We start from the raw sequence: 26,276 nt of genomic DNA on the forward strand, positions 1-26,276 counted from the left end.
TAGTTGAGTGCTATAAGTGCAAACAGACTGGGCATTACAAAAAGGATTGTCCCAATGAATAGGGTCCTAGCAAGCCGGTGGGGAAATATGGAGTATCTATATTTGCAAATGTTGCACAGAAAGATTACTCTGGTTACAATAGTGAAGTTGATCTACTATATATATCATCAAATCATAGTACAAATGAGCAGATACTTGACAAAGGTTGTTCCCACCACATGATGCCAAACAGAGAATGGTTCACCATACACAGGACAAGCAATTTTAGTTTCGTGTATCTCGGAAATAATAAAACATGTAGAATTATTGGTATGGACGAAATCAGAATTGTGATGGATGATGGTGTAGTGAATACATTATGTGAGGTTAGACACATACCATATTTGAAGAAGAAATTGGTTTCTTTGGGGACATTGCAGGCTAAAGGATTTAGTTATAGAGCTGATGGGGACAGTGATATTCTTCGAGTATGCAAAGGTGCTCTGATTGTGATGAAGAGTAAAAGGACTGCAGGGAACACTTACAAGTTATTAGGGAGAACAGTTGTAGGTGGAGTTGCTGGAGTGGCTGAAGAGATATCAGTAGATTTAGACCATGTGGCTACAAAATTATGGCACATGGTTTTGGGACATATGAGTGTGTGTGGCATGACAGAACTATGCAAAAGAGGACTGTTGAGGGGAGTCAGCAAATGCAAGCTAGATTTGTGCAAGTATTGTGTGCTTGGGAAACAGACACGAGTTAGTTTCAAGGCTGGCCAACACAAGACTCGGGGCATTCTAGACTATATCCACACTGATGTATAGGGACCCACTCAGGAACTATCTCTAGGAGGTTCTAGGTATTTTGTTACCTTCGTTGATGACTTTTCTCGCAAGGTCTGGGTATATTTTCTGAAGCATAAGTCAAAAGTCTTTACGAAGTTCAAGGTTTGGAAGGCAGTGGTAGAGAACCAGACTGGTAGGAAAATCAAATACAAGAGGTCAGATAATGGTATGGAGTACAAAAACTCACACTTTCAGAAATTCTGTGAGGAACATGGCATTCAAAGACACATTTTAGTGAGGAAGACTCCTCAGCAGAATGGTGTTTGCAGAGAGGATGAATAGAACTCTTACAGAGAGAGCCAAATGTATGAGACTGAATGTTAGACTTTTCAAAGGATTTTGGGCAGAGGCACTTATTATGGCATGCTATGTCATCAATAGATCACCACGGACTTCATTGGATGGTAAAGTTGTAAAAGAAGTATGGACATGTAACCTAGTCAATTATAATATGTTACGCATATTTGGTTGTCCGGCTTATGTACATGTACCCAATGATGAACGATCTCAACTTGATCCTAAGTCAAAGAGGTGTATCTTCATTAGATATACAAAAGGTGTGAAGGGGTTCAAGTTCTGGGATCTAGTTTCTAGAAAGGTGGTGTTGAGCTGAGATGTAGTGTTTGATGAAGATTTCATGATGAAACAATCAGTTTTGACAGAGGTGCCAATGCCAAATGGAGAGACGTTGGGATCAAATATGATTCCAATGAGCAATGAAATGATTCAGGTGTATAAAGGCAAGGAACCATGTACTAGTTCAAGTCAAGAACATGATGATTCTCAGGCGGAGAGTTCAGGTGTGCAGGAGTGTCTACTTCCTAGAGACAGGGATAAAAGTCATATCAAACCTCCAGAGAGATATGGCTTTCAGGATATGGCTTTCAGGATATGGCTTCAGTTGCTCTCCACATTAGTTCAGGAGATCCATGTAGCTTTCAAGAATCTATAGACAGCCAGGAGAAAGAACAGTGGATGGGTGTCATGATGGAGGAGATGAAGTCTTTATAGAAGAACCAAACTTGGGAGCTTGTTTCATGGCCCCCTGACAAGCGTGCAGTTGGGTTCAAGTGGGTGTACAAGAAGAAGCCAGCGGTATCAGAAAAAGAAGGGGAAAAGTTCAAGGCTCGTCTTGTAGCAAATGAGTATTCACAATAGAATGGGATCGACTACGATGAGATTTTCTCCCCAGTGGTGAGACACACTTCTATCAGGGTAGCGCTTGTCTTGGTAGCCAGCTAGGATATGCACTTAGAACAGATGGATGTGAAGACTACATTTCTCCATGGTGAATTAGAGGAGAAAATTTACATGACACAACTAGAGGGATTCAGTGCAGCTGGACAGAGTCACTTGGTTTGCAAGTTGAAGAAATCTCTGTATGAGTTGAAGCAGTCTCCCAGACAGTGGTACAAGCGGTTTGACACTTATATGTTGAAGCTTAGTTATAAGCATTGTGAGTATGATTATTGTGTTTATGTCAGAAGCTTTGGTGATGGTTCTTTTATTTTTCTATTACTTTATGTTGATGATATGTTTATTGCTGCTAATCATTTGAGTGATATCAATGAGCTGAAAGTCATGCTAGGTAAGGAGTTTGACATGAAAAATTTAGGGGCTACTAGGAAGATTCTTGGGATGGAGATTCACAGGGATAGGGGAGCTAGAAAACTATGGCTCTCCCAGAGCTATATTGAAAAGATCTTAGAGAGATTTGACATGATCAATGCTAAAGTAGTGAGCACTCTATTGGCAAATCACTTCAACTTTTCCCTAGATCAGTGTCCAAAGACAAATGAAGAGAAGAAATATATGTCAAAGGTTCCATATGCCAGTACAGTGGATTGCTTGATGTATGCCATGGTTTGTACTAGACCGGACATGGCACAAGCAGTTAGTCAAGTATGCAAGTACATGTCGAAACCAGGGAAGCAACATTAGGAAGCAGTCAAATGGATTTTCAAATATTTGAAGAGGACTACAGGTCTCTGTATCATGTTTGACAGCCAACAGAGTAAGCCTTCAATTATTGGTTATGTTGATTCGGACTATGCAGGAGATTTGGATGATAGAAGGTCCACAATGGGGTTTGTCTTCACCCTTGCAGGTGGACCAATTATGTGGAGATCATCAGTTCAATCTGTTGTTGCTATGTCCACAAATGAAGCAGAGTACATGGCAGCTGGTGAAGCTTCTAAGGAATCCCTATGACTTATTGGGCTGGTAAATGAGTTAGGCATTGTGACCGTCAAAGTGTTATCTTCTTGGCAAAGAACCACGTGTATCGTGCTAGGACCAAATATATTGATGTGAAATTTCACAAGATTAGAGAGTTGGTAGCTTGTGGGCAGATACTATTGCAGAATATTCACACTTTAGAAAATGCAGCTGATATGCTAACCAAACTGGTTACCGTGGACAAGTTCAGACATTGTCTGAGCTTGCTGAATATTCACTAATGATAGACTATGGAGCGCCCCCAACGCAATGGCGGAAGAATGATATTGATGATATTCACCAAGGTGGAGATTATTGTGCAATGACTCATATCTCTAGATAATAGCAATACAAGTTATGGGTTTGGACTGATGTAAAGAGTTGGGGTAGAGGGCTATATATATTTATGTTATGTAAACCTAATCTAAGAAGGAGAAGAATAGTCAAACACTAATCATAATTCTCTAATAATATAGTGGTAGCTGCTCAACACTCACGAGAACGTAAATACAATTGGTGAAACCTCGTTACTAAATCTCTTGTGTTATTCTCTTATCTCTGTACTCTTTACTATTTGATTGGTTGTTTTTTCCCAACAATTTGGGAATCAAAATGGAAAAAATAAATCTCTTCAAATCATCTAATCCAGTAACCGATTGGTGTTTGGTTCAGATTCTACAAGCTCTCTCTTCTAACGCAGCTGTCATTTTCAATGCACCGAGAGGGCCTAATCGCCAGGTGTTATAAAACCTGTCCAAACCATATTCCTTTCTTTCCTGCCCCCATGACACTTGTTACATCAAAATCATACCAGTCAACTTATATAAAAGTTCACCGTCCCATGCATATTCAATAGTACTCCAAATTTTCTATAATTGTGTTATAACATAAATCCTAGCAATTTGCATTATATAGCAGAGACTCTCTATCAATGGCAAAAAATGAATTCACGTTGGTTTCACCAGCAACAGACAATGAAGGAGGTGAAAAACTACCAAGATACTGCACCCAGCAAGGCCTAGGCGCAAAGTGGGACATATCTCCACCACTGGAATGGCACAACGTGCCATCCAAAACTAAGAGCTTGGCCCTTGTGGTGCAGGACGTGGATGCTGTGGACCCAACTGGGCGAAAGGTGCCATTCACACACTGGGTGGTGGTGAACATTCCGGTAACTGTTAAGCGGCTACCGGAAGGACTTTCAGGTAAGGTGGAGGAAGAGGGTGGGGAGTATGTTGGGATTGCAGAAGGGATTAACGATTGGAAGGTGAATGTGTGGCGTGGTCCAAAGATTGATAACTATTGTGATAGGTTTGAGTTCAGACTCTATGCTATCAGTGAAGACATGCACTTTGACAACCAGGTACTAGATAGCTTAAGCCTTGAATTTAAGTTATTCATTTTGAAAACATATTTTTGTAGGTTACCTAGGCAAGTGTCGTTTCTTCTAATTGAACTATTAGAGTCCTATACTATTAAATCAATGATTTCGTTATTTTTGTTTGATACAACCCAATGATTTTAGACTTTATCTTAATTCATTTGATTACTAAAATGAAATATTTGTGGATAAATTTGTTTTGCACTAGAGAAGTTGTCCAAATGTTGGTTATTGTACAAGGAGTCCTACTAATATTTTTTGTGAAAAGGAAGAAGAGTACGTGAAAGAAGAGAGAAACACAAGTGTCCAATATAGAAAATAAAAGTGATAAGGTTTCTTTTTATTCTAAGATTTCTAAGAACACATTAACTAATTTGATTTGGTTATTTAAACCAAATATTTGTGGAGGAAATTCTTTTACAAGAGAAGAGTTGTCCAAAACTTGGTTTTTAGTACAAGGAGTCCTATTATTAAATGCACAATAACAACAAAATTTAATCATGACACGTATTCGACACCGTATACCTTTATTGATTTTTCTAATGGGTTCTTAAGACAAGTGGCTGGTTATTAGTTATTTTCCATATAAAGGAAATAAAATAAATTTGTTATTTGAACACTGTCCATTATTGTTTTGAAAAGTACATAAATTTCTCTTTTGGCGGCAAAGAATGTGCAAATTAACACACGTCAGAAACTCTCTTCATATTTATCACTTCATAAATATTTACAAAAACACGTGACATTCATTTATATCTACATTTCTATGTACATAAAATATTCATTAGTCTCCCTGTATGGTGTATATTTAATGAGAAAACCTTCTGACCGTGAGAAATAACAAATAAATTTTAATTAATTGATACTATTCCAATTAGAGATGGCAATGAAGATGAACAGGCATGGTTAGTAGCCATTTTGAAATATAATATCATTATTCTTACCGGTATTTATATGTGTATCCATATGTGGGTTTTTCACATGTATTTATGAATACCTGCAGATATAATGGATGCCTACAAGTTTTCTATGTTATCAATGAATTTCTAACTTTTTATCTCTATTATGTTTCACATAAGATGAAACTTATTTGTTTTTTGTGCCTTTTGATTGGACATTTGATAAAAATGTTAAATCTATTGAAGTTTTCTATTTGTTTATTTGTTCTCATTTTCTTAACAAAATAAAAGTTTCTTTGCAAGACATGTGTGTTTCACCACCAAATTATAAGGTTAAAAAATGTAAACAAAGTAAAAGAAAAAGATATATCAAAGTCTAATGATGGTTAGAGTAGTTTACATTTTTATTTTAATTAAAGGTAATATATTAATCACATAAATAATGGGTATCCACATATACGAGTACCACAATATCGGTATCCTCCCGTATATACTATGACTATTTTTAAAAACTCGTATGTAAAATCTGTGGGTACTCATTTATGACTTATGTCCGAATGGATGTTACTCACAGATATGAGTTTTTTGTCATCTCTAATTCTAATAGGTCATATTTGGAAAATCAAAAGCACATACTTAGTTATATATATATTTGATCAGAAAAATACTTTTGTTCTTCGATAAGTTGTAAATATAAATAATTTTTTTTATCCAAACATTGGCAGGTGACGAAGGAGAAGCTCTTGGACACTATAACAGGGCATGTGGTGGGAGAGGCAGTATTGACTGCTACTTTCTAATATATTAATGGAACAAGTATGCAACCTTTGTGGCATGTTTAAGCAGGCTATGAATATTCAGCTAAAGCCTTAGCACATAAATAAAGCTCAACACTTTTGGTCTTGATTTTGTTTTCGTTACATAACTCTCCATATCTGAATTATCAATTAAGTTTTGTTAATCGTATAAATCGTTATGGCGTTGGAAAACATAAACCATGTTGGTTTTTGAAATTATAAATGGTTATGTTCATGTTGCTTGTGATAGTAATCCTTAATTTTCAAAACATCTATTTATTTTAACTTATAAACTAAGTTATTTAATTTCTGACAATGTATAACACTTCTAAAACTGATAACAAATATGGACTTAATGAGTGAATATTCAAATGGTTGGTTTATAAGGATATTAGAAATCTTTTAAGTTAATGCAAAAGAAATGGTTATGGTCAATAAATCATCAAATCACAAACAATTTTCACATCTCCTCATTAGAGTGAAAACGAAGGTCCCGAAAGGAAGTCAACATTTGGTTTAGGAAGATCCTCATAGCAAAACTCTCTCCAAAGGGATACAAAAAGAATAGATTTGAGAAACATGGATTATTCAAGTATTATTTTGTTTCTTTATTTTATATTATGTGTGGGAATTACTAAATTCAAGATCTTAGCATTGATATTTTACCAATCATAAGGAAATTCTAACAAGTGATATTCGAGCGCAGGTTATAAATGTTATGACTTTTATAAAGAGTGTCTTTCAAAGTTTTGTATGTATCCTAATTTTTAATTCGATGATTTTATGTTTTGATTATCATCTCATATAGATTGGCCATTTTGAAAGTGAGCATAAAACATGTGTCTAACATTGTTAGTACTCCATATATGAATCATTGTGAGTTAAGGAACAAAATATTTGAAGCCAATAAATAAATAAATAGATAAATATATATATATATATATATATATATATTTCATCGCACTTTGTCTGCATTATTGAATTGATTTGCCGTAATTTGTGTTTATCATTTGTTTATCTACAACACATGATAATAGGAGCATGAGTTATCCATCCAAGGATTGGATGCTTTTGAGTTCCAAATGAGAGTACAAAATTGATTTTTGTATCTCCTTTGCCTTCTCCTTTTCTCCTCTTGAATTCTTAACTAAAATTACAAACTTACTTGAAAATAAAGCTCTAAAAACACTATGAAATGAAGAGAGAACTTCAGAAAATATTTCTAGTGAGAGACTTGCTAATTACAAGTGTTGTTGGCCTCTTTTGCTCGAATGAATTGGTCTCTATTTATAGACTTCCTTTCTGGACCGTTGAGCTGCTAGGCTGGACCGCTAAGCAGCTGACCAAACCCTTGTGCTTAGTCACCTCCTTGTGCTTGACTCATCAAAGTTAGTTGTGAGTTATGAAACCAACTATTGCGAGCTACTTCTGAAAAGCCTATGGTGGGCTACTTGAGGTGAGGTCATGGGTGACTTCATGTTCTGCTTTGACCGAGCTGACTGGGACGTGGCCTGGTCCTTGTTGATCTGGTTAGGAGTTTGGTTCTCTACTAAGTTGTTTTGGACCGCTAAGCTGCTTGTTCAGCAGCTTGGGCATGTGCCAAGCTTGTGTCTGACCGTGTCAATTGGAGGTCTGACCGTCCCAGGACTAGGATGATCCTAGGCTGAGCGGCCAAGCAGGTCCGCTCAGCTGCTTTCTTGAGCAGCTTGGTCCAGGTCAGGCTGGTGTCTAGGTCAGCTCAGCGGGGCTTGGTCCACGCTTAGATGCCTGGTTGAGCACCTTGATTTTCTTGACTTTTTTGGCTTGTTGACCATGAGTCTTTTTTCTCTTCTTTTCTTCATCCTAAATCCTTACAAAGTACATAAAAAGAGAATACCCATACATATATACAAGATTATGATATTTTATACAAAAAGTATTGTTTTAAGTTGGTTTTTTCCAATTATGCTTAAGATAAGTGCCATAAAAGTATATGAAATTTAGGTATGTTTAGCACTTATCAACCATTCATACATTCATCAAAATATATATTTTCCAAACATCATCAAAAAAATAAAAAACATCAATTATACATTCACCATTCACATAAAAAATCATTCATACATATTCATACATTCATTAAGAAAAAGAAATAATCATTCATAAAAAATTACATCATTCAAACATTGATTCATTCATATAATGAGTCAAAAGTCAAAAAATATTATTCACGCATTCATACATACATTCATAAAATAAAAAAGCAAAAAGGTAAAATTTCAGCTATCAAACATTCATCTATTGTTTCATACAAAAAAATGATATATCATCACACATTCATCTACATATGCATACATTCACAAAAAAATCATGCAAATGTTGCATAACATGCATTGCATACACCACCACAAACTATCGAAAATCAAATCAATTCATGCATCCTCATATGAATTCAAAACGAAGGGAAATAATAACATGCATGCATATTCCATCAATCAAAAATTACATCCTCATGTCATTTATACATCTCAATCATTCATGTACCTCAAACATAAATCACTATTAAGGATACGCATCAGTTGAAAATTGATTTTTAAAGGTGATATTATTGGACTTGGTAAAAACGATCTAAGAAAGAAAAAAGAATCTTGCTCTCGAGAGTGCACAAGATAAACCAACTGCTCATATTCTTACACCATCTCCAAGAATAGATTTGCATATTTCCTATCATATGGAAACCCCAGTTGTCCATGATAACCCCAATCATTCCTCTGCATCATACAATGTTATAATTCCTATAGATTGGGAGAAGATTAAGACAATCGAAGAAAAAATTAAAGCTATTGAGGAAGAAAGTCCCAATAGTTTGAAGGGCGTTACAAGCATGTGTTTGGTCTCGAATGTGATACTACCACCAAAGTTTAGGATGACCGAATTTGAGTAATACCGAGGAAATTCTCTCACCATGTATTCTAGGAAAATGACTCCCTATTTAGAGGATGACAATTTTCTAGTCCATGTCTTTCAGGAGAACCTTATTGGAGCTGCCATCACTTGGTATATGTGTCTCGAACATTCTCATATCAAATGTTTCAAGGATTTTTGCAACGCTTTCCTTAAACATTACAACTACAATATTGATCAAGAACCTAATAAAATGGTACTCAAGAAGATGTGTAAGAGAAATAATGAGACTTTAAGGGAGTATGTCCAAAGATGAGTAGCATTGGCTGCTCAGGCGAAACCCAAGTTGTCTAACGAAGAGAGTCTTTCAATATTTATCAATACCATACCATACAACCTCCCTTCTTTGATCCGATGATTGGAAATGATTACTTAGATTTCCGCCATTAATAACTATAGGGGAGAGAATTGAGAGTCACTCTAGGAGCGACAAGATTGAGAAAAAACTTAGCCAACAGGATAATCCAAAGAGATCTTGCAAGTGAAGATATGGAAGAGGAAACCGCATTCAGAGAGACCCTCAGCCAACCTCAAATGCCTTATTTTCCACAAGCATCATGTTATACTTTTACAAATGGTAAAGAAGGGCGGTCCCGAAAGCGAAAAAGGAAATGTTTGTATGATCCAATCCTGATGTCATATTCCGAGTTATTGCCGCAACTTACACGAAGATCATTGTTGACTCCTATCCCCTTGAAGAAGGTGGAACCACCATAACCACAAGGGTTCAACCCAAATGCTAGTTGTGAATACTATATTGAGGCAATTACTCATTTTACAAAGGATTGTGATCAATTAAAATGTGCAATATCTGATTAACTCTTGATTGATCCGCTTTGAAGGGAATGTCTTGGTTTGAGAAATGCTTAAGGCACTCTAGGTGGTCGTCTTGGTACTAGCAAAATGATGTAATGCAACTCTATCGCCCTCCAAAGGCTTTATAGTCATAAATAGTTGCGCACTAATTTCTCCTTCCATGAATAAGAATTTATTTTCTAATGCCCATCTCTTTAACGATTACATACTAATACAATGATCATAAAAATTTCCATTCCATGCTTCATACAACAAAAGTCATTCACAAAAAACAACAAGTCAAAAAAAATCAATTTATGCATTAATACGAGATATTTATTTTAAGAGTTTAATTTAAAAGGAGGATGATGCAAATGTAAGACCCAAAATCCTAAGGCAAATCTCTCTGGTGAAACAAGGCATCTTTGAAAATATCAAACAATCAGAAGATATCCCTAGTCACTCCTTTTGAGCACCAAGCTTTATGAAAGGCGATTTCTTATAAAGTACACGCAAAATATCAATAACCTTGGGTAGGATAGTTATTTCAACTATTTTCCTTGACATTCAATTTCCAAGAAGTAAATAACTTGTCCTACACTATTTTCCAAATCTAACTCGAGGGCATGTTAGCTTAAAAAGTTTGCTAAAATCAATTCCGATTGAAAAAGAGTAATTTTGGTGCATGAAAAGAAAATTTTAGAAATGCATAAATTTATGGATGAACTTCAGGTCCAAAATGAAACTTTAGATCTCATTTATGCTAACTCTATATATGATTGTGCTTCTAAATTGGCTATGACATCCTCTTACGAAAAATGTCCATTTTTAGAAAAAGAGAATGCATGTTTGAAAGAAAAATGTTGCAAATTTGTCTAAGGGTAGGCATAAGTTGGATAACATGCTTTCACAACAAAGAAATGTTGGTACTAGATCTAGTTTGGGATTTACACATGCCAAAAAGAGATCATACTAGAAATATGTTGATGTTTCGAAAATTTCAAATCATAAGTCTCCTACATGTTTATATTATGGTATGTATGGTCATACTTCTAATTCTTGCCATATTAGATTATATGGTGTACCCAAAGGTGAATATATTTAGATTGAAAAGGGACAAGATCCTAAGAAAACAAATATTAAGGGATCCAAGACTATTTGGGTACCTAAAACAAGCATGTGAACATTGTTTTGCAGGTGTGTTAAGGACATTTGGATATCAATGGTATCTAGACAGCGGGTGCTCTAGGCACATGACGAGTGATAAGTCCAAGTTTATTGTGCTTTTATCAAAGGAAATGTGTCATGTCATATATGGTGATAACAATCAAGGCAAGATACTTGGAGTTGGTAAGATTGGTAATGCTTCATAAACTATCACTAAGAATGTGCTTTATATGGAAGTCTTGGAGCATAACCTTTTAAGCATTAGCCAATTGTGTGATAAAGATAATAAGGTAATCTTTAACTCCAAGTGTTGCATTACTAAAAGTGACAATGACAATAACATCAAATTTATTGGTCATAGTAGTAATAATATATATGGTTGGACTATTTAAACTCAAATTTAAAACAAACGAAACTTGTGATTCTTTCCGAAAATGCTAACAAGACAAATGTTCTTTTTCTTCTAAAAACGTGGTATCCACAATAAGGCCATGAGTTACTTCATATGAACTTGTTTGGACCATCTCAAATAAGGAGTTTTGGTGGAAGTTACTATGCACCTGCTATTGTGGATGATTATTTTAGATTCACATGGACTCTATTTCTTGCACTAAAAAGTGAAACTTTTACTCGACAAGCCAAGCTAATCCATAACCAAATGAATCATAAAATTGTGACCATTAGAAGTGATCATGGTGGTGAAGTTGAAAACCACAAGTTTGACAAGATTTGCTCGAAACATGGTATTGAACACCAATATTCTGCTCCCAGAACTCTTGAACAAAATAGAGTTGTTGAAAGGAAAAATTGAGTTCTTGAGGAGTTGGCTAGAACCATGTTAAATGGGAGCAAAGTGCCCAAGTACTGTTAGGTGGATGTGGTTCATACCGCTTGTTATGTTATGGATAGAATACTCTTGAGACATATTGTTAAGAAAACCCCCTATGAATTGTTTAAAGGCCGAAAACCAAATATTTCTCATTTTTATGCTTTTGGATATAAATGCTTCATTTTGAACAATGGAAATGAACTTTTAAAAAAAAATTGATTAAAAGGCTGGTCTAGGAATACTTCTTGGATATTCTAATCATAGTAAATCATATAGAGTGTTTAACAAGAGAATAATGATGGTAGAAGAACCTATTTATATTATTTTTTTATGAATCTTCTCAAAATGAGGAGAAATGTATAGTTGATGATGTAGGTACTCTTGAGAATGCTTACTTAAAGGATCAAGAATCTAAAAAAGTAATGCAGGAAGATCAGGACTCAAGTTTATAACATGCAAGAACGCCATAAGCTTGGAAGACAAAGAAATATCATCCAATTGACAATGTTATAGGTGACATTTCTTAGGGAGTGGGAACCCAAATTATTTGCATAACATTTGTAATTTATTTACATTTGTATTTCAAATTGAGCCTAAAACTATCAATGAGGCCATTGATGATGAGCATTGGTCACTAGCTATGTAAGAAGAGCTAAACCAATTGAAAAGAAATAATTTTTGGGATTTAGTCCCTAGACCAAATGACCATCCCATAATTGGCACAATATGGGTGTTTAGAAATGAACTTTATGAGTCCGACTTAATTATTAGAAACTAGGCTAGATTGGTAGCCAAAGGTTACAATCAAGAAGAATGTATCGATTATGATGAGACCTATGATCTCGTAGCAAGATTAGAAGTTATTAGGATGCTTTTAGCCTTTGCATCCATTATGCACTTCAAACTTTTTAAAATGGATGTGAAAAGTGCCTTATTGAATGACTTTATTCAAGAAGAGGTATATATGGAACAACATCCCGGTTTTGAGAACTATTAATTGCCTAATCACGTTTCCAAGACGAAAAAGGCCTTATATGGTTTGAAGCAAGCTCTAAATCTTGGTATGATAGGCTTAGCTCATTCCTTTTAGAGAAGGAATTTGCAAGGGGTAAGGTTGATACCACATTTTTTATACAAAAATCAGGAAAAAAATATCTTGTTAGTTCAAATATATGTTGATGATATTATTTTTGGTTCAACTAATGATGTTTCCTATTTCCCGTAAGACTTTTTCTGATTTGATGAAAGGAGAGTTTGAAATATCTATGATGGAAGAGCTCACTTTATTTATTGGGCTACAAATCAAGCAAATGGACAATTGTATATTTTTCCATCAAAAAAGTATTACAAGGACCTTTTGAAGAGGTTTAACATGGAAAAATAAAATGATGCTTCTACACCTACAACTACTTCATGCTATATTGATAAGTATGTATATGATCGATTATGTATACTATATGTTAATTGATTAAGTTTTCCTATAATCGATTAAATTTGCCATGTGTTAATTAGATAACTTTTACTTTAATCGATTAAAATCATTTTTGTTTGAGATTATCTTTTGAATTTTGATTCAAGTTCATTTGTAATATGTACCACCTATTTACCCCTCCCCCTTTAGGTAAAGATATAGCCATTGTCAACCAACATAGTTTACATCCATAATAGGGTTTCAAGTAAAACAGCTAACAAAGCCACATACAAGCTTTAGACTAGTAAAAGACTAAGCTTAAATCACTTTCACATTTGGGGTTGTCTAGCTGAGGCGTGACCTTATAAGCTACAAGAAAGAATACTAGGCTCAACCACCGTTAACTGTTATTTTGTTGGCTATGTTAAATGTTCTCCGGGCTATAAATTTTATGATCCTACTTCAAGAATTTTTTGAGACGGGAAATGCAAAATTTGTTGAGCAAGTTTAGTTTGGGAAGTAAGAGAAAATAAGGATTGTTGTCTTTGAGGATGAACTAGTAACTAATAGTGAACAAAATCTTGTGCCTATTATCATTCAAGGAAAAAAATTCTATAATAGAAGATAATGTTCAAAATATTGTTCCTGAAAATATTCCAGAACAAGACAATAATGAGGTACTCCCTTAAGTACCTACATAGCAAATTTAAAAACCTCAACAAGTAGAAGTTCCATCAAGGAGATTCACTAGAGAGATGAGAAGTGCTATTTATGATGATTATATTGTATTAATTCAAGAGCATGAGGAAGGCATCAATTTAACAGAGTATGATCCATTGAACTTCTTTCAAGCTAGGAAAAGTTCTAACTATTATAAGTGGATTGATGTCATGATAGATGAGATGAAGTTTATGCATGATAATGACACGTGGGATCTTGTTGAATTATCTGAAGGTGAAACACCTATTGGTTGGAAATGGATATTTAAAACCAAGAAGGATTTGAAGGGTAATATTAACATATATAAATCTCGTCTAGTTGTTAAAGGCTACACTCAGAAAGAAGGCATTGACTATAAATAAATCTTCACTCTAGTATCTTTGAAGGATTCTTTTAGAATAATATTGACACTATTAGCTCATTTTGATTTAGAGCTACATCTGATGGATATGAAGACTGCGTCTCTAAATGGTAACATTAAAGAAACGATGTATATGGTGCAACCAGAAAACTTTGTGCCAATTGGCTCAAAGTCTATGGTATGAAAATTAAAGAAATCCATTGTTGAAAGAGTTATGCTTGCTGGTTATTGAGGCAAGTTTCTGATTAATTTATTTAATGACCGGTCGATTCTTTGCTAGTCATCTCGGCTTTGTTAGAATAAATTTCAACGCCAATATAATGTTTTCAAGAATGTTCCTTTAATAAAAAAATTAACTTTATTGAATTATTAAAAATTTCATACCATCTCGGCTTTGTTGGAATAAATTCCAACGCCGATATAATGGTATGAATTTAGCAATTTAATACAAGTGGTAATGAGTGATATTTATTTTCATTTTCCTTTATTAACCAATCTGCTTCCTTATGGAAGGTTGGTAAAGAATAAATAAATAAAGCAATAAATAAATGTTAGTTGCAGAATTTAAATGACAAAAAATAAAAGTTAGTTGCGGAAAATAAATGACAGAAAGTAAAAGTTAGTAGTTAGATCACTCATTATGACTGTGTATTTTTCTTTTTCACAAAGATACAATTTATGAATTAAATTGCACTTTGATTCAAGGTTTCTTTCTTTGTCAACAAATAAAATTTATAAGTTAACACTTTACTATTTTACATTTGCATCACTTTCAAGATACAATTGTAGTATAGTATAGGGTTATGTCGAACCACACAGAATTTCGTAATAGAAATATACTCATACTTTAGTATAGGGTTATGTCTTATTCTTCTTTCCCTAATCGTTTTTACATTACCGCATTACTTGATTTATGTAACTTGCATGCATATAATTATGTGATAATTGCATATATGTATTGTGCATTTACTGTTCTTAATTGTCTGTATAATTGCATGTAAGTTTGGTTGAATCTTGGTAATCTTGGGTGATCGAAAGAATTATGTTTTTACTATAACTGAACAACATAATCGATTAAGTTGTTTAGATAATCGATTATTAGTACATCAAATTAACCGATGAAGTTGAGTAGTTAATCAATTAAGAGCAGCTGATTTAATCGATTAAGTTTGTCATTAATTAATTAAACAATGTGTAAATTTGTATAAGTTCTACATTTTTCTGGCGACAGTCATTGTGTGCCGTATCACCTATTCACCCTCCCGTAGGTGAGTGGTAGAGCCCCGTCAGACCCAACATCCATAGCCTTAAACAAGCTTCTCGTCAATAGTATCACAAGTTCCATCAAGTTATTACATCATATGGCTTTGACGCAAATAAAGTTGAAATTGTGTGTACCAAACATTCAGTGTGAGTAAATTCATATTCCCGGTATAATATGGCGATGGTATACTGATTTCTAGTAGTGATATGAGACTATTGCAATAGACCAAGAGATTTCTAACGAAGAATTTTGAAATGAAAGATCTTGGGGAAGCTTCTTTTGTATTAGGTATTCATATATTAAGAGATCGCTCTCAAGGTATCCAAAGGTTGCCACAAGAAAGCTATATTGATAAAGTTCTAGATAGATTTGGCATGAAATATAGTAAACCATGGGAAATCCCTACAACTAAGGGAGACAAGTTTAGCCTCGAATAGTACCCTAAAAATGATATTAAAAGATATGAGACGTAAAATATTCCTTATACATCTATAGTAGGAACTTTTGGGAGAGATGTACAAGATTCCAAACAACCTGACATAGTATTTTTCGTGAGTGTTTTGGGAAGATATTTGAGCAATCCTGGAATGCATTACTAGAAGGTAGTCAAATGTGTTATGTGTTACTTGAACAGAACAAAGGAGTACATGCTTACTTATGGAGGTTTGAGAATTTAGAGACCAATGAGTACACTAACTCCAATTTGTTGATGTCAAGACAGTAGACGCTCTACCTCTGAATAATTAATGTTGGTCGGATATGATATCTCATGGAAGTCTACTACATAGACGCTCATAGCTCCTTAAACCATACTTGTAGTGTTCACAACTTGTTTTGAGACGTCAGATCATGGCATATGGTTGCAGAATTTTGTCATTGACTTGTGTGTGGTTGATTGCATTGAATGACCATTGAGAATATATTTTGACATCAAGTCTGCGGTTCTTTACTCCAAAAATGATAGGAGTTCTACAAAGTCAAAACTTATTGACATTAAGTTTCTAGTTGTTAAAGAAAATGTTCAAAATAGACAAATTTCTATAGAACATATGGGGGCAAATTTTATGCTAGTTGATTCACTAACTAAGGGTTTGGTACCTAAAGTCTTTCATAACAACACTGTTGAAAGAGTTTTTTCTTGCTTGGTAAGGCAAACCATGTTTCTGATCGATTTATTTAGTTACTGGTTTATTCTTTGCTCGCCATCTCGGCTTTGTTGGAATGGATTTCCAATGCCGTCATAATGGTTTCAAGAATATTCCATTTGAAGAAAAACTTAGCTTTATTGAATTATTAACAACTTCATACCATCTCGGTTTTGTGGAATAAATTCCAACACCGGTTTAATGGTATGAATTTAGCAAATTAACACAAGTGATAACGAGTGATATTTATTCATTCAGTAACTTTATTTATTTACTCCCTTTTTGAGTTCCTTTTAACCATACCATAAACGTCGGTCCCATTTTATTAAGTTAACCGTACCATTTCTTACGAAAGGTGGGTATCAAAGAATAATAAAATGAACAAAATAATAGAGTTAGAAGTTAATCGTACCACTTCTTTCGAAGGGTTGGTATAAAGAATAAAGCAATAAATAAATGATAGTTGCGGAAATGTAAATGACAGAAAGTAAATGTTAGTTGCGGAAAGTAAATCACTAAAAATAAAAGTTAGTAGTTAGATCACTCATTATGACTGTGTGTGTTTTCTTTTGACAAAGATACAATTTATGAATTAAATTGCACTTTGATTCAAGGTTTCTTTCTTTGTCAACAAATAAAATTTATAAGTTAACACTTTACTATTTCACACTTGCATCTCTTTCAAGTTCAATTGTAGTATAATATAGGGTTATGTCGAAATACAATGAATTGTCTAATAGAACATTATTATAAACATGTTATACTACTAACAAAGTTTGAACATATTTTTTGTTTGATTTTGTTTATAGAATTTGAACAAGTAAACATAAACATAAACAACTAATATGCACAAATTCTTGAGGAGAAAATTAGTTTGAATGATGGAAATATTCCAAACATCCGTTCATAAAATTTCCCCCAAGTCCCCCGGCGAGACAAAGTGATTTTCAAACCTTGCAAAATATACTAATCAATAGAAAATTGCCACTCAATGAAATAAGTTGTCACGCCTTATTTCAAGCTCCATAAACATTGATTAGCCTTGACTACAAGTTTCTTAAAATATATGCTTTGATTTGGCAAATGAACTAAGGTGTTTTCCTACTTTTTAGTTCATTTGTCAAGACTTTAGAAAGATTCATTTTGGATCTTGAAATCAAGTTTTAGGTGATCAAGCTAAAACTGCATTAAGCACTTTCTAAAGAATTGAAATTGACAAAGTAATAACTTAAACATGATTTAACATAATCAAACAAGAAATTCCAAGAAATATTAGTGAGCCAAAATTCAACTAAAATTTAGGAGCATTAGCCATCTTAATCCAAGGATTTAAGACACTTTACCATGCATAAATGAGATTGCAAAATCATTTTTTACATCTCCTTTCATTAATCCTTCTCCTCTTGAATTAAGAGGAAATTACAAATAAAATTACCTAAGCTACTTTGGAGTAGAACTTCTCCAAGAAATTACAAAGAAGAAAGTGTAGAAAGAAATTCGGATGGAGGTATGAATGTGAGAATGTATGCGAAAATTTTGTAATGCTTAAGTGTGTTGAAGTGCCTCCTATTTATAGGAATTTTCTGCCATCGCCAAATTGCTCTCTTTCACCGCCAAGCTGCTGGCCAAACCCTTCAGCATGGGTTTGGTCACTTGGCCAAGCAGCTTAGCCACCTGCTTGGGCTTAGTCACCTAAGTTATTATGGTGAGCTACTTGCCCAACTATTGTGAGCTACCTCTGAAAGGCCTATGGGGGCTACTTGGAGTGAGGTCATGCATGATGTCATGGTTGCTTGGTGGCTAAGTCAACTTGACTGACATGCTAAGTGCACACCGCCAAGCTCCTATATGGCACCGCTAAGCTGCCTGCTTGAGCAGCTATGACCGTGTTGATGGTGATGTGGCTTGGTGCTTGTTGATCTACCCAAGTGTGTGGTTTCAAGCTGGGCGGTCCAGGTACCATGCTAAGCTGCTTAATGAGCACTTAGCGTGTGCCATGTGTGTGGTGGCCCGTGCCAGGCTTGCGTTCTGACCGTGCCAGTTTGGTGTCCAAATCAGCTAGGCGTGGGTTTGGTCCAAGCTAAGCTGCTTAGTGAGCAACTTTATGTTGACTTAATGCTTTCCACATAGGCCAAGTTTTGTTGAGTCATGCTTAAGGCTAAGCACATAGCTTGCCATGTCAAGCTTTCACATGTCATGTGTGGATCATTTTGGCCTATTTTGATCAATTTGCTAGCACTTTAGTTTTTCATCTCGTTTCTACCTAAATCCTACAAAATAAAGTAAAAAGGAAATACACAAATCACATATACAAGATTGTGATATTTTTATCCAAAAAGTGTTGAATTAAGTTGGTTTTCTCAATTTTGCCAAGGAGACGTGCCATAAAAAGTGTATGAAATTTAAGCATTTTTGGCACTTATCACACATTGCTCATATGGGTTTTGTTCCTTAGGATACCTTAACTCAGTAGGAGTCTATATGTTTTATGGTTTACTTTGAACGTCATATATAAAGTTGATAGTTTGTTGTTATATTTTGAACTTGTGTATTTTTGTTTGGAACTATTGTGTTACAATTGAAGATTTTGTATTGATCTTACTAAAGAATTAATAATGACTAGTTGGAAAGACATTTTTGACATCACATTGCATGAAATTTCCATGTCACTCATCCCTATTTGATCCATGTCATTTAGTATATTAATATGGTAATCATCGTGGTATAGTCATGTTTGAATGTGATAAAGGTCACGGTGGTTCTAAGTGGATATATAAGATGGATCAGATTGTATTAATGAGAAGTCTAAATATAAATAGCATATGGATACAGATACATGCATAAAGAATATGTTATATAATTGTTTCGGGAAAAATATGAAGCCCAAGAGGAGATTGCTAGAAATTCATTATTTCTAATTAAGGTTGGAATCATATATGTAATACAATTATGTCAGATATTTATTTTGGGTTACAAAACAAGTGATATAATTTTTGACAACCCATATGACTTCTACTACTAATAACGAATATGGGCATACTGAGTGAATACCCAAACAGTTGGCTTATAAGAGATAATGAGAACCCTATAAGTTAACGCATAAGGAACGATTATGGTTCCCAGGACACCAAATCACTAACAATTTTCACAACTTCCCATCAGAGAGAAAACAAAGGTCCCAAAACGAATTCGGGATTTGATTGAGAAAGATCACCATGACTCTCTCCAAAGGCATACAAAAGGAATAAATCTGAGAAATAGGGTTTCATGTATGATTTTTTATCCTTGTTTTATATTATGTTTGAGAATCATGTGATTCAAGATCCTAAGATTGGTATTTCTCCAATCATACGAAAATTCTAACAATGCTGGCTAATTCCAACTATTTCAGATTTGAGCCAAACAAAAGCGCAAGTTTTACAAAAGTATTATCTACCAAATGCCCAAGCACATGTGATAAAGTTTTCTTTAAGAGAGAGTAATAATCTTCCTAGTTTATTGTTTTCTTCCTCTTGATGTTCTCTCAAAATATGTGTCTTGTTTCCTCTTCTGCAGAAAATCCTACACAAGGTGACACCTGTCACACTCGGATTGGTCTGTGCCCCACATAAGTCGCATCCAACAGACTCAAGTCTCAGTCAACTATTTCGACAACACCAATCATTGACATGTTAAATAGACCCACTTTCATAGTTTGTGTGAGCTAGTAGCGGCGTAGTACGTGTCACACAGTGATCTCATGTCGATAAAATCATTACATCATGCATCTTGCTCCACTATAAGTCAAGGCCTATCAGAATTTAGTATTAGCGCTCTGATTCCAACACATGTCGTGTGTTTTGCAACACCTTTCTACATTCAGGATTCTTTACATTCTACTATTACGATATCATCCATCCCCTGTCATCCTTGGGTTCTGTGTTGTTGCAGGTATTTTTTTTTCTTTTATTTATTTAACTACACTTTCTACTTCTTTTTGTAGTAAATAAATATATTATTAATAAAGGGGTAATAATAATTATAATTTTGATAATTTCAATAATCATAAATATTTCTTTTTTTTGTAATTAAATAAATAAATTTAAATAATAATAATTAAATGTTTCTAAAATATGTTTTATGGATAAGTTATTTTGAGAATTATTTGATCAAACATCAAACAACAAATACTTATCTTCCTTTCATTATAGTATTTTTGAACAAGTACGATAATGATTTGTGTCATATCTTCTTTTCTGATCTCGAAGCGGAAAGTAAGTTTATGACTAACACACTACACCAAATTTTATATTTTGTGGAGGTTTTTGTGCGGAGGTTATTGAAACCTCCACAAATAAATCGAACAGGTAGGTTAGACAATTAACTAAATAGATAGTAGAGGTTTTTATTTAATTAGCGGAGGTTTTCAACCTCCACTATGAATTTCCCATTACAAAACCTAAACCCTTCATTTCTTTCAATTCTCTCCCCCATATAAAACCCTTCGTTGCTCCTCCCATTATCCAAAACCCAATTCTCTTCCCCACATCAAACCAACTTCTCTCTCAAAACCATTCCATTTCCTCCAATTTTCTCAAAATCTTTCTCCCTAGTTAAGGTAAACTCTCCTAACTCATATTCTTCCCCTTCCATTGATGGGTAATATAGAAATTGTTGTTTATGTATACTGCTACCATTTATCTTTGGTTAGGTTAGGGTTTTGCAATTGATGAAGCAAGTAACGGATTTGGAGAGGAAATTGAGTGAGGTGGAAAGTGTGGTGGAGGAGAAATTGACTAAGGAAAAAACTTAGGGTCTGCAGATGAGGGAGTAGGTTGGTGAGCATGAGGAGAAGTTCTCTTCCCCACATGGTTTGAGGGAGGCCGGGATAGATTTCCAAGTTTAGTAAGCTTCTTGGAGATAGGAACGTTGCAGCTTCAAATGACAAATCAGACAACATAGCAGAAAATGAGGAGGATGAAATATACTCTTTGGTAAATATTCATTTGTCTAAGTTTTAGTAGAATTTATTATTATCTACTAAGTTTGCATTTTGAAGATTTCTTGATGACCTTTTGTATGTGCATTGTGTGCGGGCTGGTGCTTTGGAGGATGTTGTCAAGGCTTCTCAGCTTGAAATCATAGAGCTACAGCACAATGTGGATAAATTAAGGTACGTAACATTGGATTCAAATATCGTGTGCTATTTGTTAAATTTTGTTTGATTCACTGGTGGATAAATGAAGATCCTAATCTCGTTACTCTCTGAAGAACTTGCATATTTTCAATTTCATGTTGTGTTGACCTTGCCACTTTTCTCTCTTCGCATATTTGCTTAACTGCATTAAGGGTAGAGTTGATTTTACTTCAGCAGCAAATAGAAGCTCAGACCAAAGAGCTCGACCATAGAATGCATCAGATAAAGGAACTTCAAGAGAAGGAGAGAGTGGTAAACTAAAATGTAAGTTTAATCGTTTTTTCTGTACGCTCAATTTGATCTACTGTCCTTAGCCATGCATGGTCTTATTTGATTTTTTTTATATGAAAGATTTTATTGTATGTTGTTGAACATAGAATTTATCGTGTAGTCCCAAACTGTGGCTTATTTGGGAAGGGCATTTGATTGTCAATACTTCTTTGTCACTAAGTATTTGGGAAGGGTCTGATGATGGATATTGCTGCTGCTGAAGAAGAAATCAACAGATGGAAAGTGGCAGCGGAGCAAGAAGCTGCTGCAGGCAGAGGTGTTGAACATGAATTTTTGGCACAGGTATGCTATCTATTAGTAAAATTTGTTCACATGTTTGCTATGTTTGGAGAGTTTGACAGAATAAAATTTTAAATCATGTTTGGGAACTCATTCAAATTTAATTTACAATTGTTTTTTGGAGTTAAGTTTGTCTTCAATAATTGTGCAATGGTGAACTGAGGACTTCAAAATTTGTAGTTAATTAGATTATATAAGTTGGTTGCTACTAAGCTAGTGGTACCTTGTTTCCATGACTTCCATTACCGAAATCATCTCTCGGGCATTCATTGTCTAATACTTTCTTTTCTTTAAATACTTCATGGAATTATGGTCTTCCTGAACAATATTGCTGTAAAAAGTACATTACACAGCACGTGAAAACTCCATGTTCAGATTATGGAAGGCTATTAGTGTATATTTTCACTTCCACAGTTGAATATATTTTCATTGAATATTCATAATGATAATTGAAACCAACCTGTAGTTGTCAACAGTTAAGCAAGAACTTGAAGAGGTGAAGCAATTCATTATAATACATTACCTGAACATGATAGAGAATTTGAACCATAATACTTATTATTCATGCTATAATGACAACTTGCATTGTTTAATGTTTATGCAGATATCTCAATATTCATTGAAGGACTTTGTTATTGGCATCCCTTTTGATAGACATCATATTTCAGTTGATGAATATACTCTTTCACTTTCATTTATGATTTATTCAACCGTCCATTCATATATTATTCATGTTGTATGTATATTTTTGTATGGTGTTATGTATTTCTCTATTTTATAGTATGTTGAACTATATTAGCTATTGACATTGTCATGTTTGCAACAACAAAAAATTAACTAACCATGGAACTTGGGCACTTGTGTTTCAGGATGGTAAACTTGGTGAGCCACTTGGTATATCCACAAAAATTGCAAAGCTGTCAAAAAATACTTTTGTCTGCAAGGTAAATTGAACTATTTCGTGCATGTGATAATATTGTTTTTTATGTGTGCCTATTTATTAGAGGGTGCAACGGTAAAGATGTTTGCCTTGTGGGACTATATGTTTTTTCCTTGTGATCATGAGGCTATGGTTCAAATATTAGAAACTGTCTCTCCTTATGATCATGATTAGATGCAAATAAGTTGAGAAGATAGAAGATGTAAGTCCTAAAGATGATATTTTTTCCTTGGCCTAGAGATGATGTTTATCTTTATTTGAACATTAGATTATGGAACAAAAAGAAGAGTAAGGAAGACTTATCACCTTGGTCAGCTACTTGTTCATTTATTTAATCAACACATGACAATTTGTATTGGCATTTCCCAACATATATGGTAGATAATGATAATGAAACAGATTTGTGTATGCATATATTGTATATAAGTATATTAGAGGGACAATCGCATGCAGTTAGCTATGTATCTTTATTTGGTAGAATCTAATTAAATGAGAGAAAATCTAGGTGATTTACTCCTTGAATTATCAATGTCTTTTATTGTTACAATTAAATATTTTCATTTTATTATTTCAGGCAAATGATGATGCAAATATGTTTGATATACCTTTAGGTGCAAGAGGATCATCCAGAGCCAACAACATTTAGGATTTTTTTTTTATTTTGTCTTTAAAGTGTCATATAAATTTATAATGAATGATGAGCCTATAACTCTTTCAACTATGTTATGATACCTTGGTTATTTGCAATGAAATTTTATTATTGTTAAGAACATTTCTATTTTGTATTGTGTATTTAAATATTAATTATAAATTAATGAGGTTAAAGTTGTGGAAATTATGAAATTAAATTGAGGTTGAAATCCTCAAATAGTGGAGGTTAAAAACCTCCACAAATAAACCGCTACAAGTATACAGGTACTAGAGGTTTTCTAAAACCTCCGCAGAACGCTTCTAGCGGTCATAACTGTGGAGGTTTTTGAAACCTCTGCTATTTATATTGTGGAGGTTAAAAACCTCCGCTAATTGCATAAAAAACTTCCACTAAATACAAAATCTGTTGTAGTGACATATCTTTTTCAATAACACCATAATTTGTATTTTGTGTAGGTTTTTGTTTGGAGATTACTCAAATCTCCCCAAATAAATTAAATGTGGCGAACCAAACAATTTACTAGATATATAGTGGAGGTTTTTATTTAACTTAGGGAAGTTTTCAACCTCCACTGTATTTGAAGTTAACTAGGTATTTTATTGATAATGCTAGGAAGAGAACACCACACAAAGAACACACAAGAAGCTTCAGGTATTTCTATATCGTGATGTTGTTCAATATTCTTCTTTTGTTTTAGGTGATTTTCAATCCTTGTATTTTTAGGAGAGATTGGGTTAATAAGGGAACCCTTTAAAGTTGAGGGTTGGTATTCGTGGAATATTTAGGAGAGATTGGCTAACATGAATTTTTTGGACATAAGTGGTAGAGGAGGTTGAGTTCTCGGCAAAACCAACATTCTCAAATCTGACCATTTCCCTGATTGCCAGAACAAATGTCTTTCTCCTCTGATCGATGATGCTCCTAATTATCGTCAGGTATTAATCAATCTCATTTTTCATTTCTTTTACATTTATCTTATTCTTCTTCTTCCTTATTTGTCTTATAGGGTGAATTATTAGATGTTCATGGTGTTGTAATCCCTACAATTGATGGAATTAGAAATGTTCTTAATCATGTTGGTGCAAAATTACATGCTAAAGTTCTTTGAATTAGTCTTCGTGAAGAACATGTATGTATATTGTCCTTTCCTTTGAGCTTTTTTTAGGTTTTCATTGTTTGGATTTCCTTCCAGCTTTTTTTGTCATAAATTAAGACCTTATATGAGTGTTCAAGATTCACCGCACCATGGATTTCCTCTGCGTAAATGAAAGAACTGTGCCACCTTTGAATGCTAGAATGGCACAAGGAAATCTAGATACAATTACAAGTAAGGGGAGCTTAATCCTACAAGGTGAAATTTTAGATTATGGGGTTAGCAAAAGGGGCTCAGATCGGTGTTAGTGAAACTGGCTTAGACATCTAGCACCTGGTTGTGGGATCTTGTGAAAATCCTATGAGTCCTAGGATTGGTTTCCTGTTACCTTGGCTAACAACAGATAATGTTACCTGATGTGAAAGTTGTTGTGTGTAACGAAGAGCAGAGGATGCAGATCATACTCATGGTTACCAGAGAGATAGGGCAGCTTGTCAGGATCTATTTAAACCTTCACGAGGAATCATGCAACTTATGCAATGCAAGTATTGAAATTTTATATTTGATTGTCAGATGTTGAATTTCACATTACCTTGTTTCTTCTGTCGTAACTCGTGTGGTATAAAAGCTGATTGAAACTCTCAAAACTAAGCAGCAAATTTCAGTAGTTGTATCAGCTCTTGAACGAGGATTCTTGGTTCTTATCAAAGATCTTAATGGAAATCATGTGGTTCAACATTGTTTTCAATGCCTAAGCAATGAAGATACCTAGGCATGACTCTTAACAGCCTTAAGTATTTAAAACTTATACATTTGGATAATAATCTTTTACATTATGTTGCTATGAGCGAATAGAAACTATCTGGTTAGTGCACTCTTATTGTTGTGTTCTTACAAACTTTTGGATCGATTCATGGTAACTGATTAATGACCATCTCGTCTGTGAAATATCACAATTATGTTCTTAAAGTTTATATCTCATGTTCTTTTATATGCAACTCTTTATTATAATGGTTAGGTGTTGTTCTATTTTACCGATAGCTATAATAGCTTGACTAAATTGTTTTAACCCTTATTTTTATTTGCACG

General features: G+C 34.2%; 1 protein-coding gene and 1 long non-coding RNA gene across 4 annotated transcripts; both read left to right on the forward strand.

Annotated features, from left to right (window-relative positions):
• LOC109356111 lies at nt 1,962–24,173 on the forward strand. Of its 3 annotated transcripts, XR_002108708.1 has the most exons (6): nt 1,962–1,972; nt 10,836–10,841; nt 18,523–18,526; nt 22,395–22,505; nt 22,969–23,446; nt 24,017–24,173. It is a non-coding gene; the product is annotated as an uncharacterized LOC109356111 (long non-coding RNA). The 3 variants fall into 3 exon arrangements; XR_002108706.1 differs by lacking the exons at nt 1,962–1,972; nt 10,836–10,841; nt 18,523–18,526 and adding exons at nt 21,826–21,908; nt 22,085–22,196 and having other exon boundaries at nt 22,324–22,505; XR_002108707.1 differs by lacking the exons at nt 1,962–1,972; nt 10,836–10,841; nt 18,523–18,526 and adding exons at nt 21,833–21,908; nt 22,090–22,196 and having other exon boundaries at nt 22,324–22,505.
• On the forward strand, nt 3,910–6,228 carry LOC109356110 (UPF0098 protein TC_0109-like). The gene is made up of 2 exons (XM_019599449.1): nt 3,910–4,407; nt 6,050–6,228. Exons 1-2 carry the CDS (start codon nt 3,976–3,978, stop codon nt 6,122–6,124), a joined length of 507 nt encoding a protein of 168 aa, XP_019454994.1. The 5' UTR covers nt 3,910–3,975; the 3' UTR covers nt 6,125–6,228.

Source organism: Lupinus angustifolius, chromosome LG09 (assembly GCF_001865875.1).
Source record: "Lupinus angustifolius cultivar Tanjil chromosome LG09, LupAngTanjil_v1.0, whole genome shotgun sequence".
NCBI classification, from domain to species: Eukaryota; Viridiplantae; Streptophyta; class Magnoliopsida; order Fabales; family Fabaceae; genus Lupinus; species Lupinus angustifolius.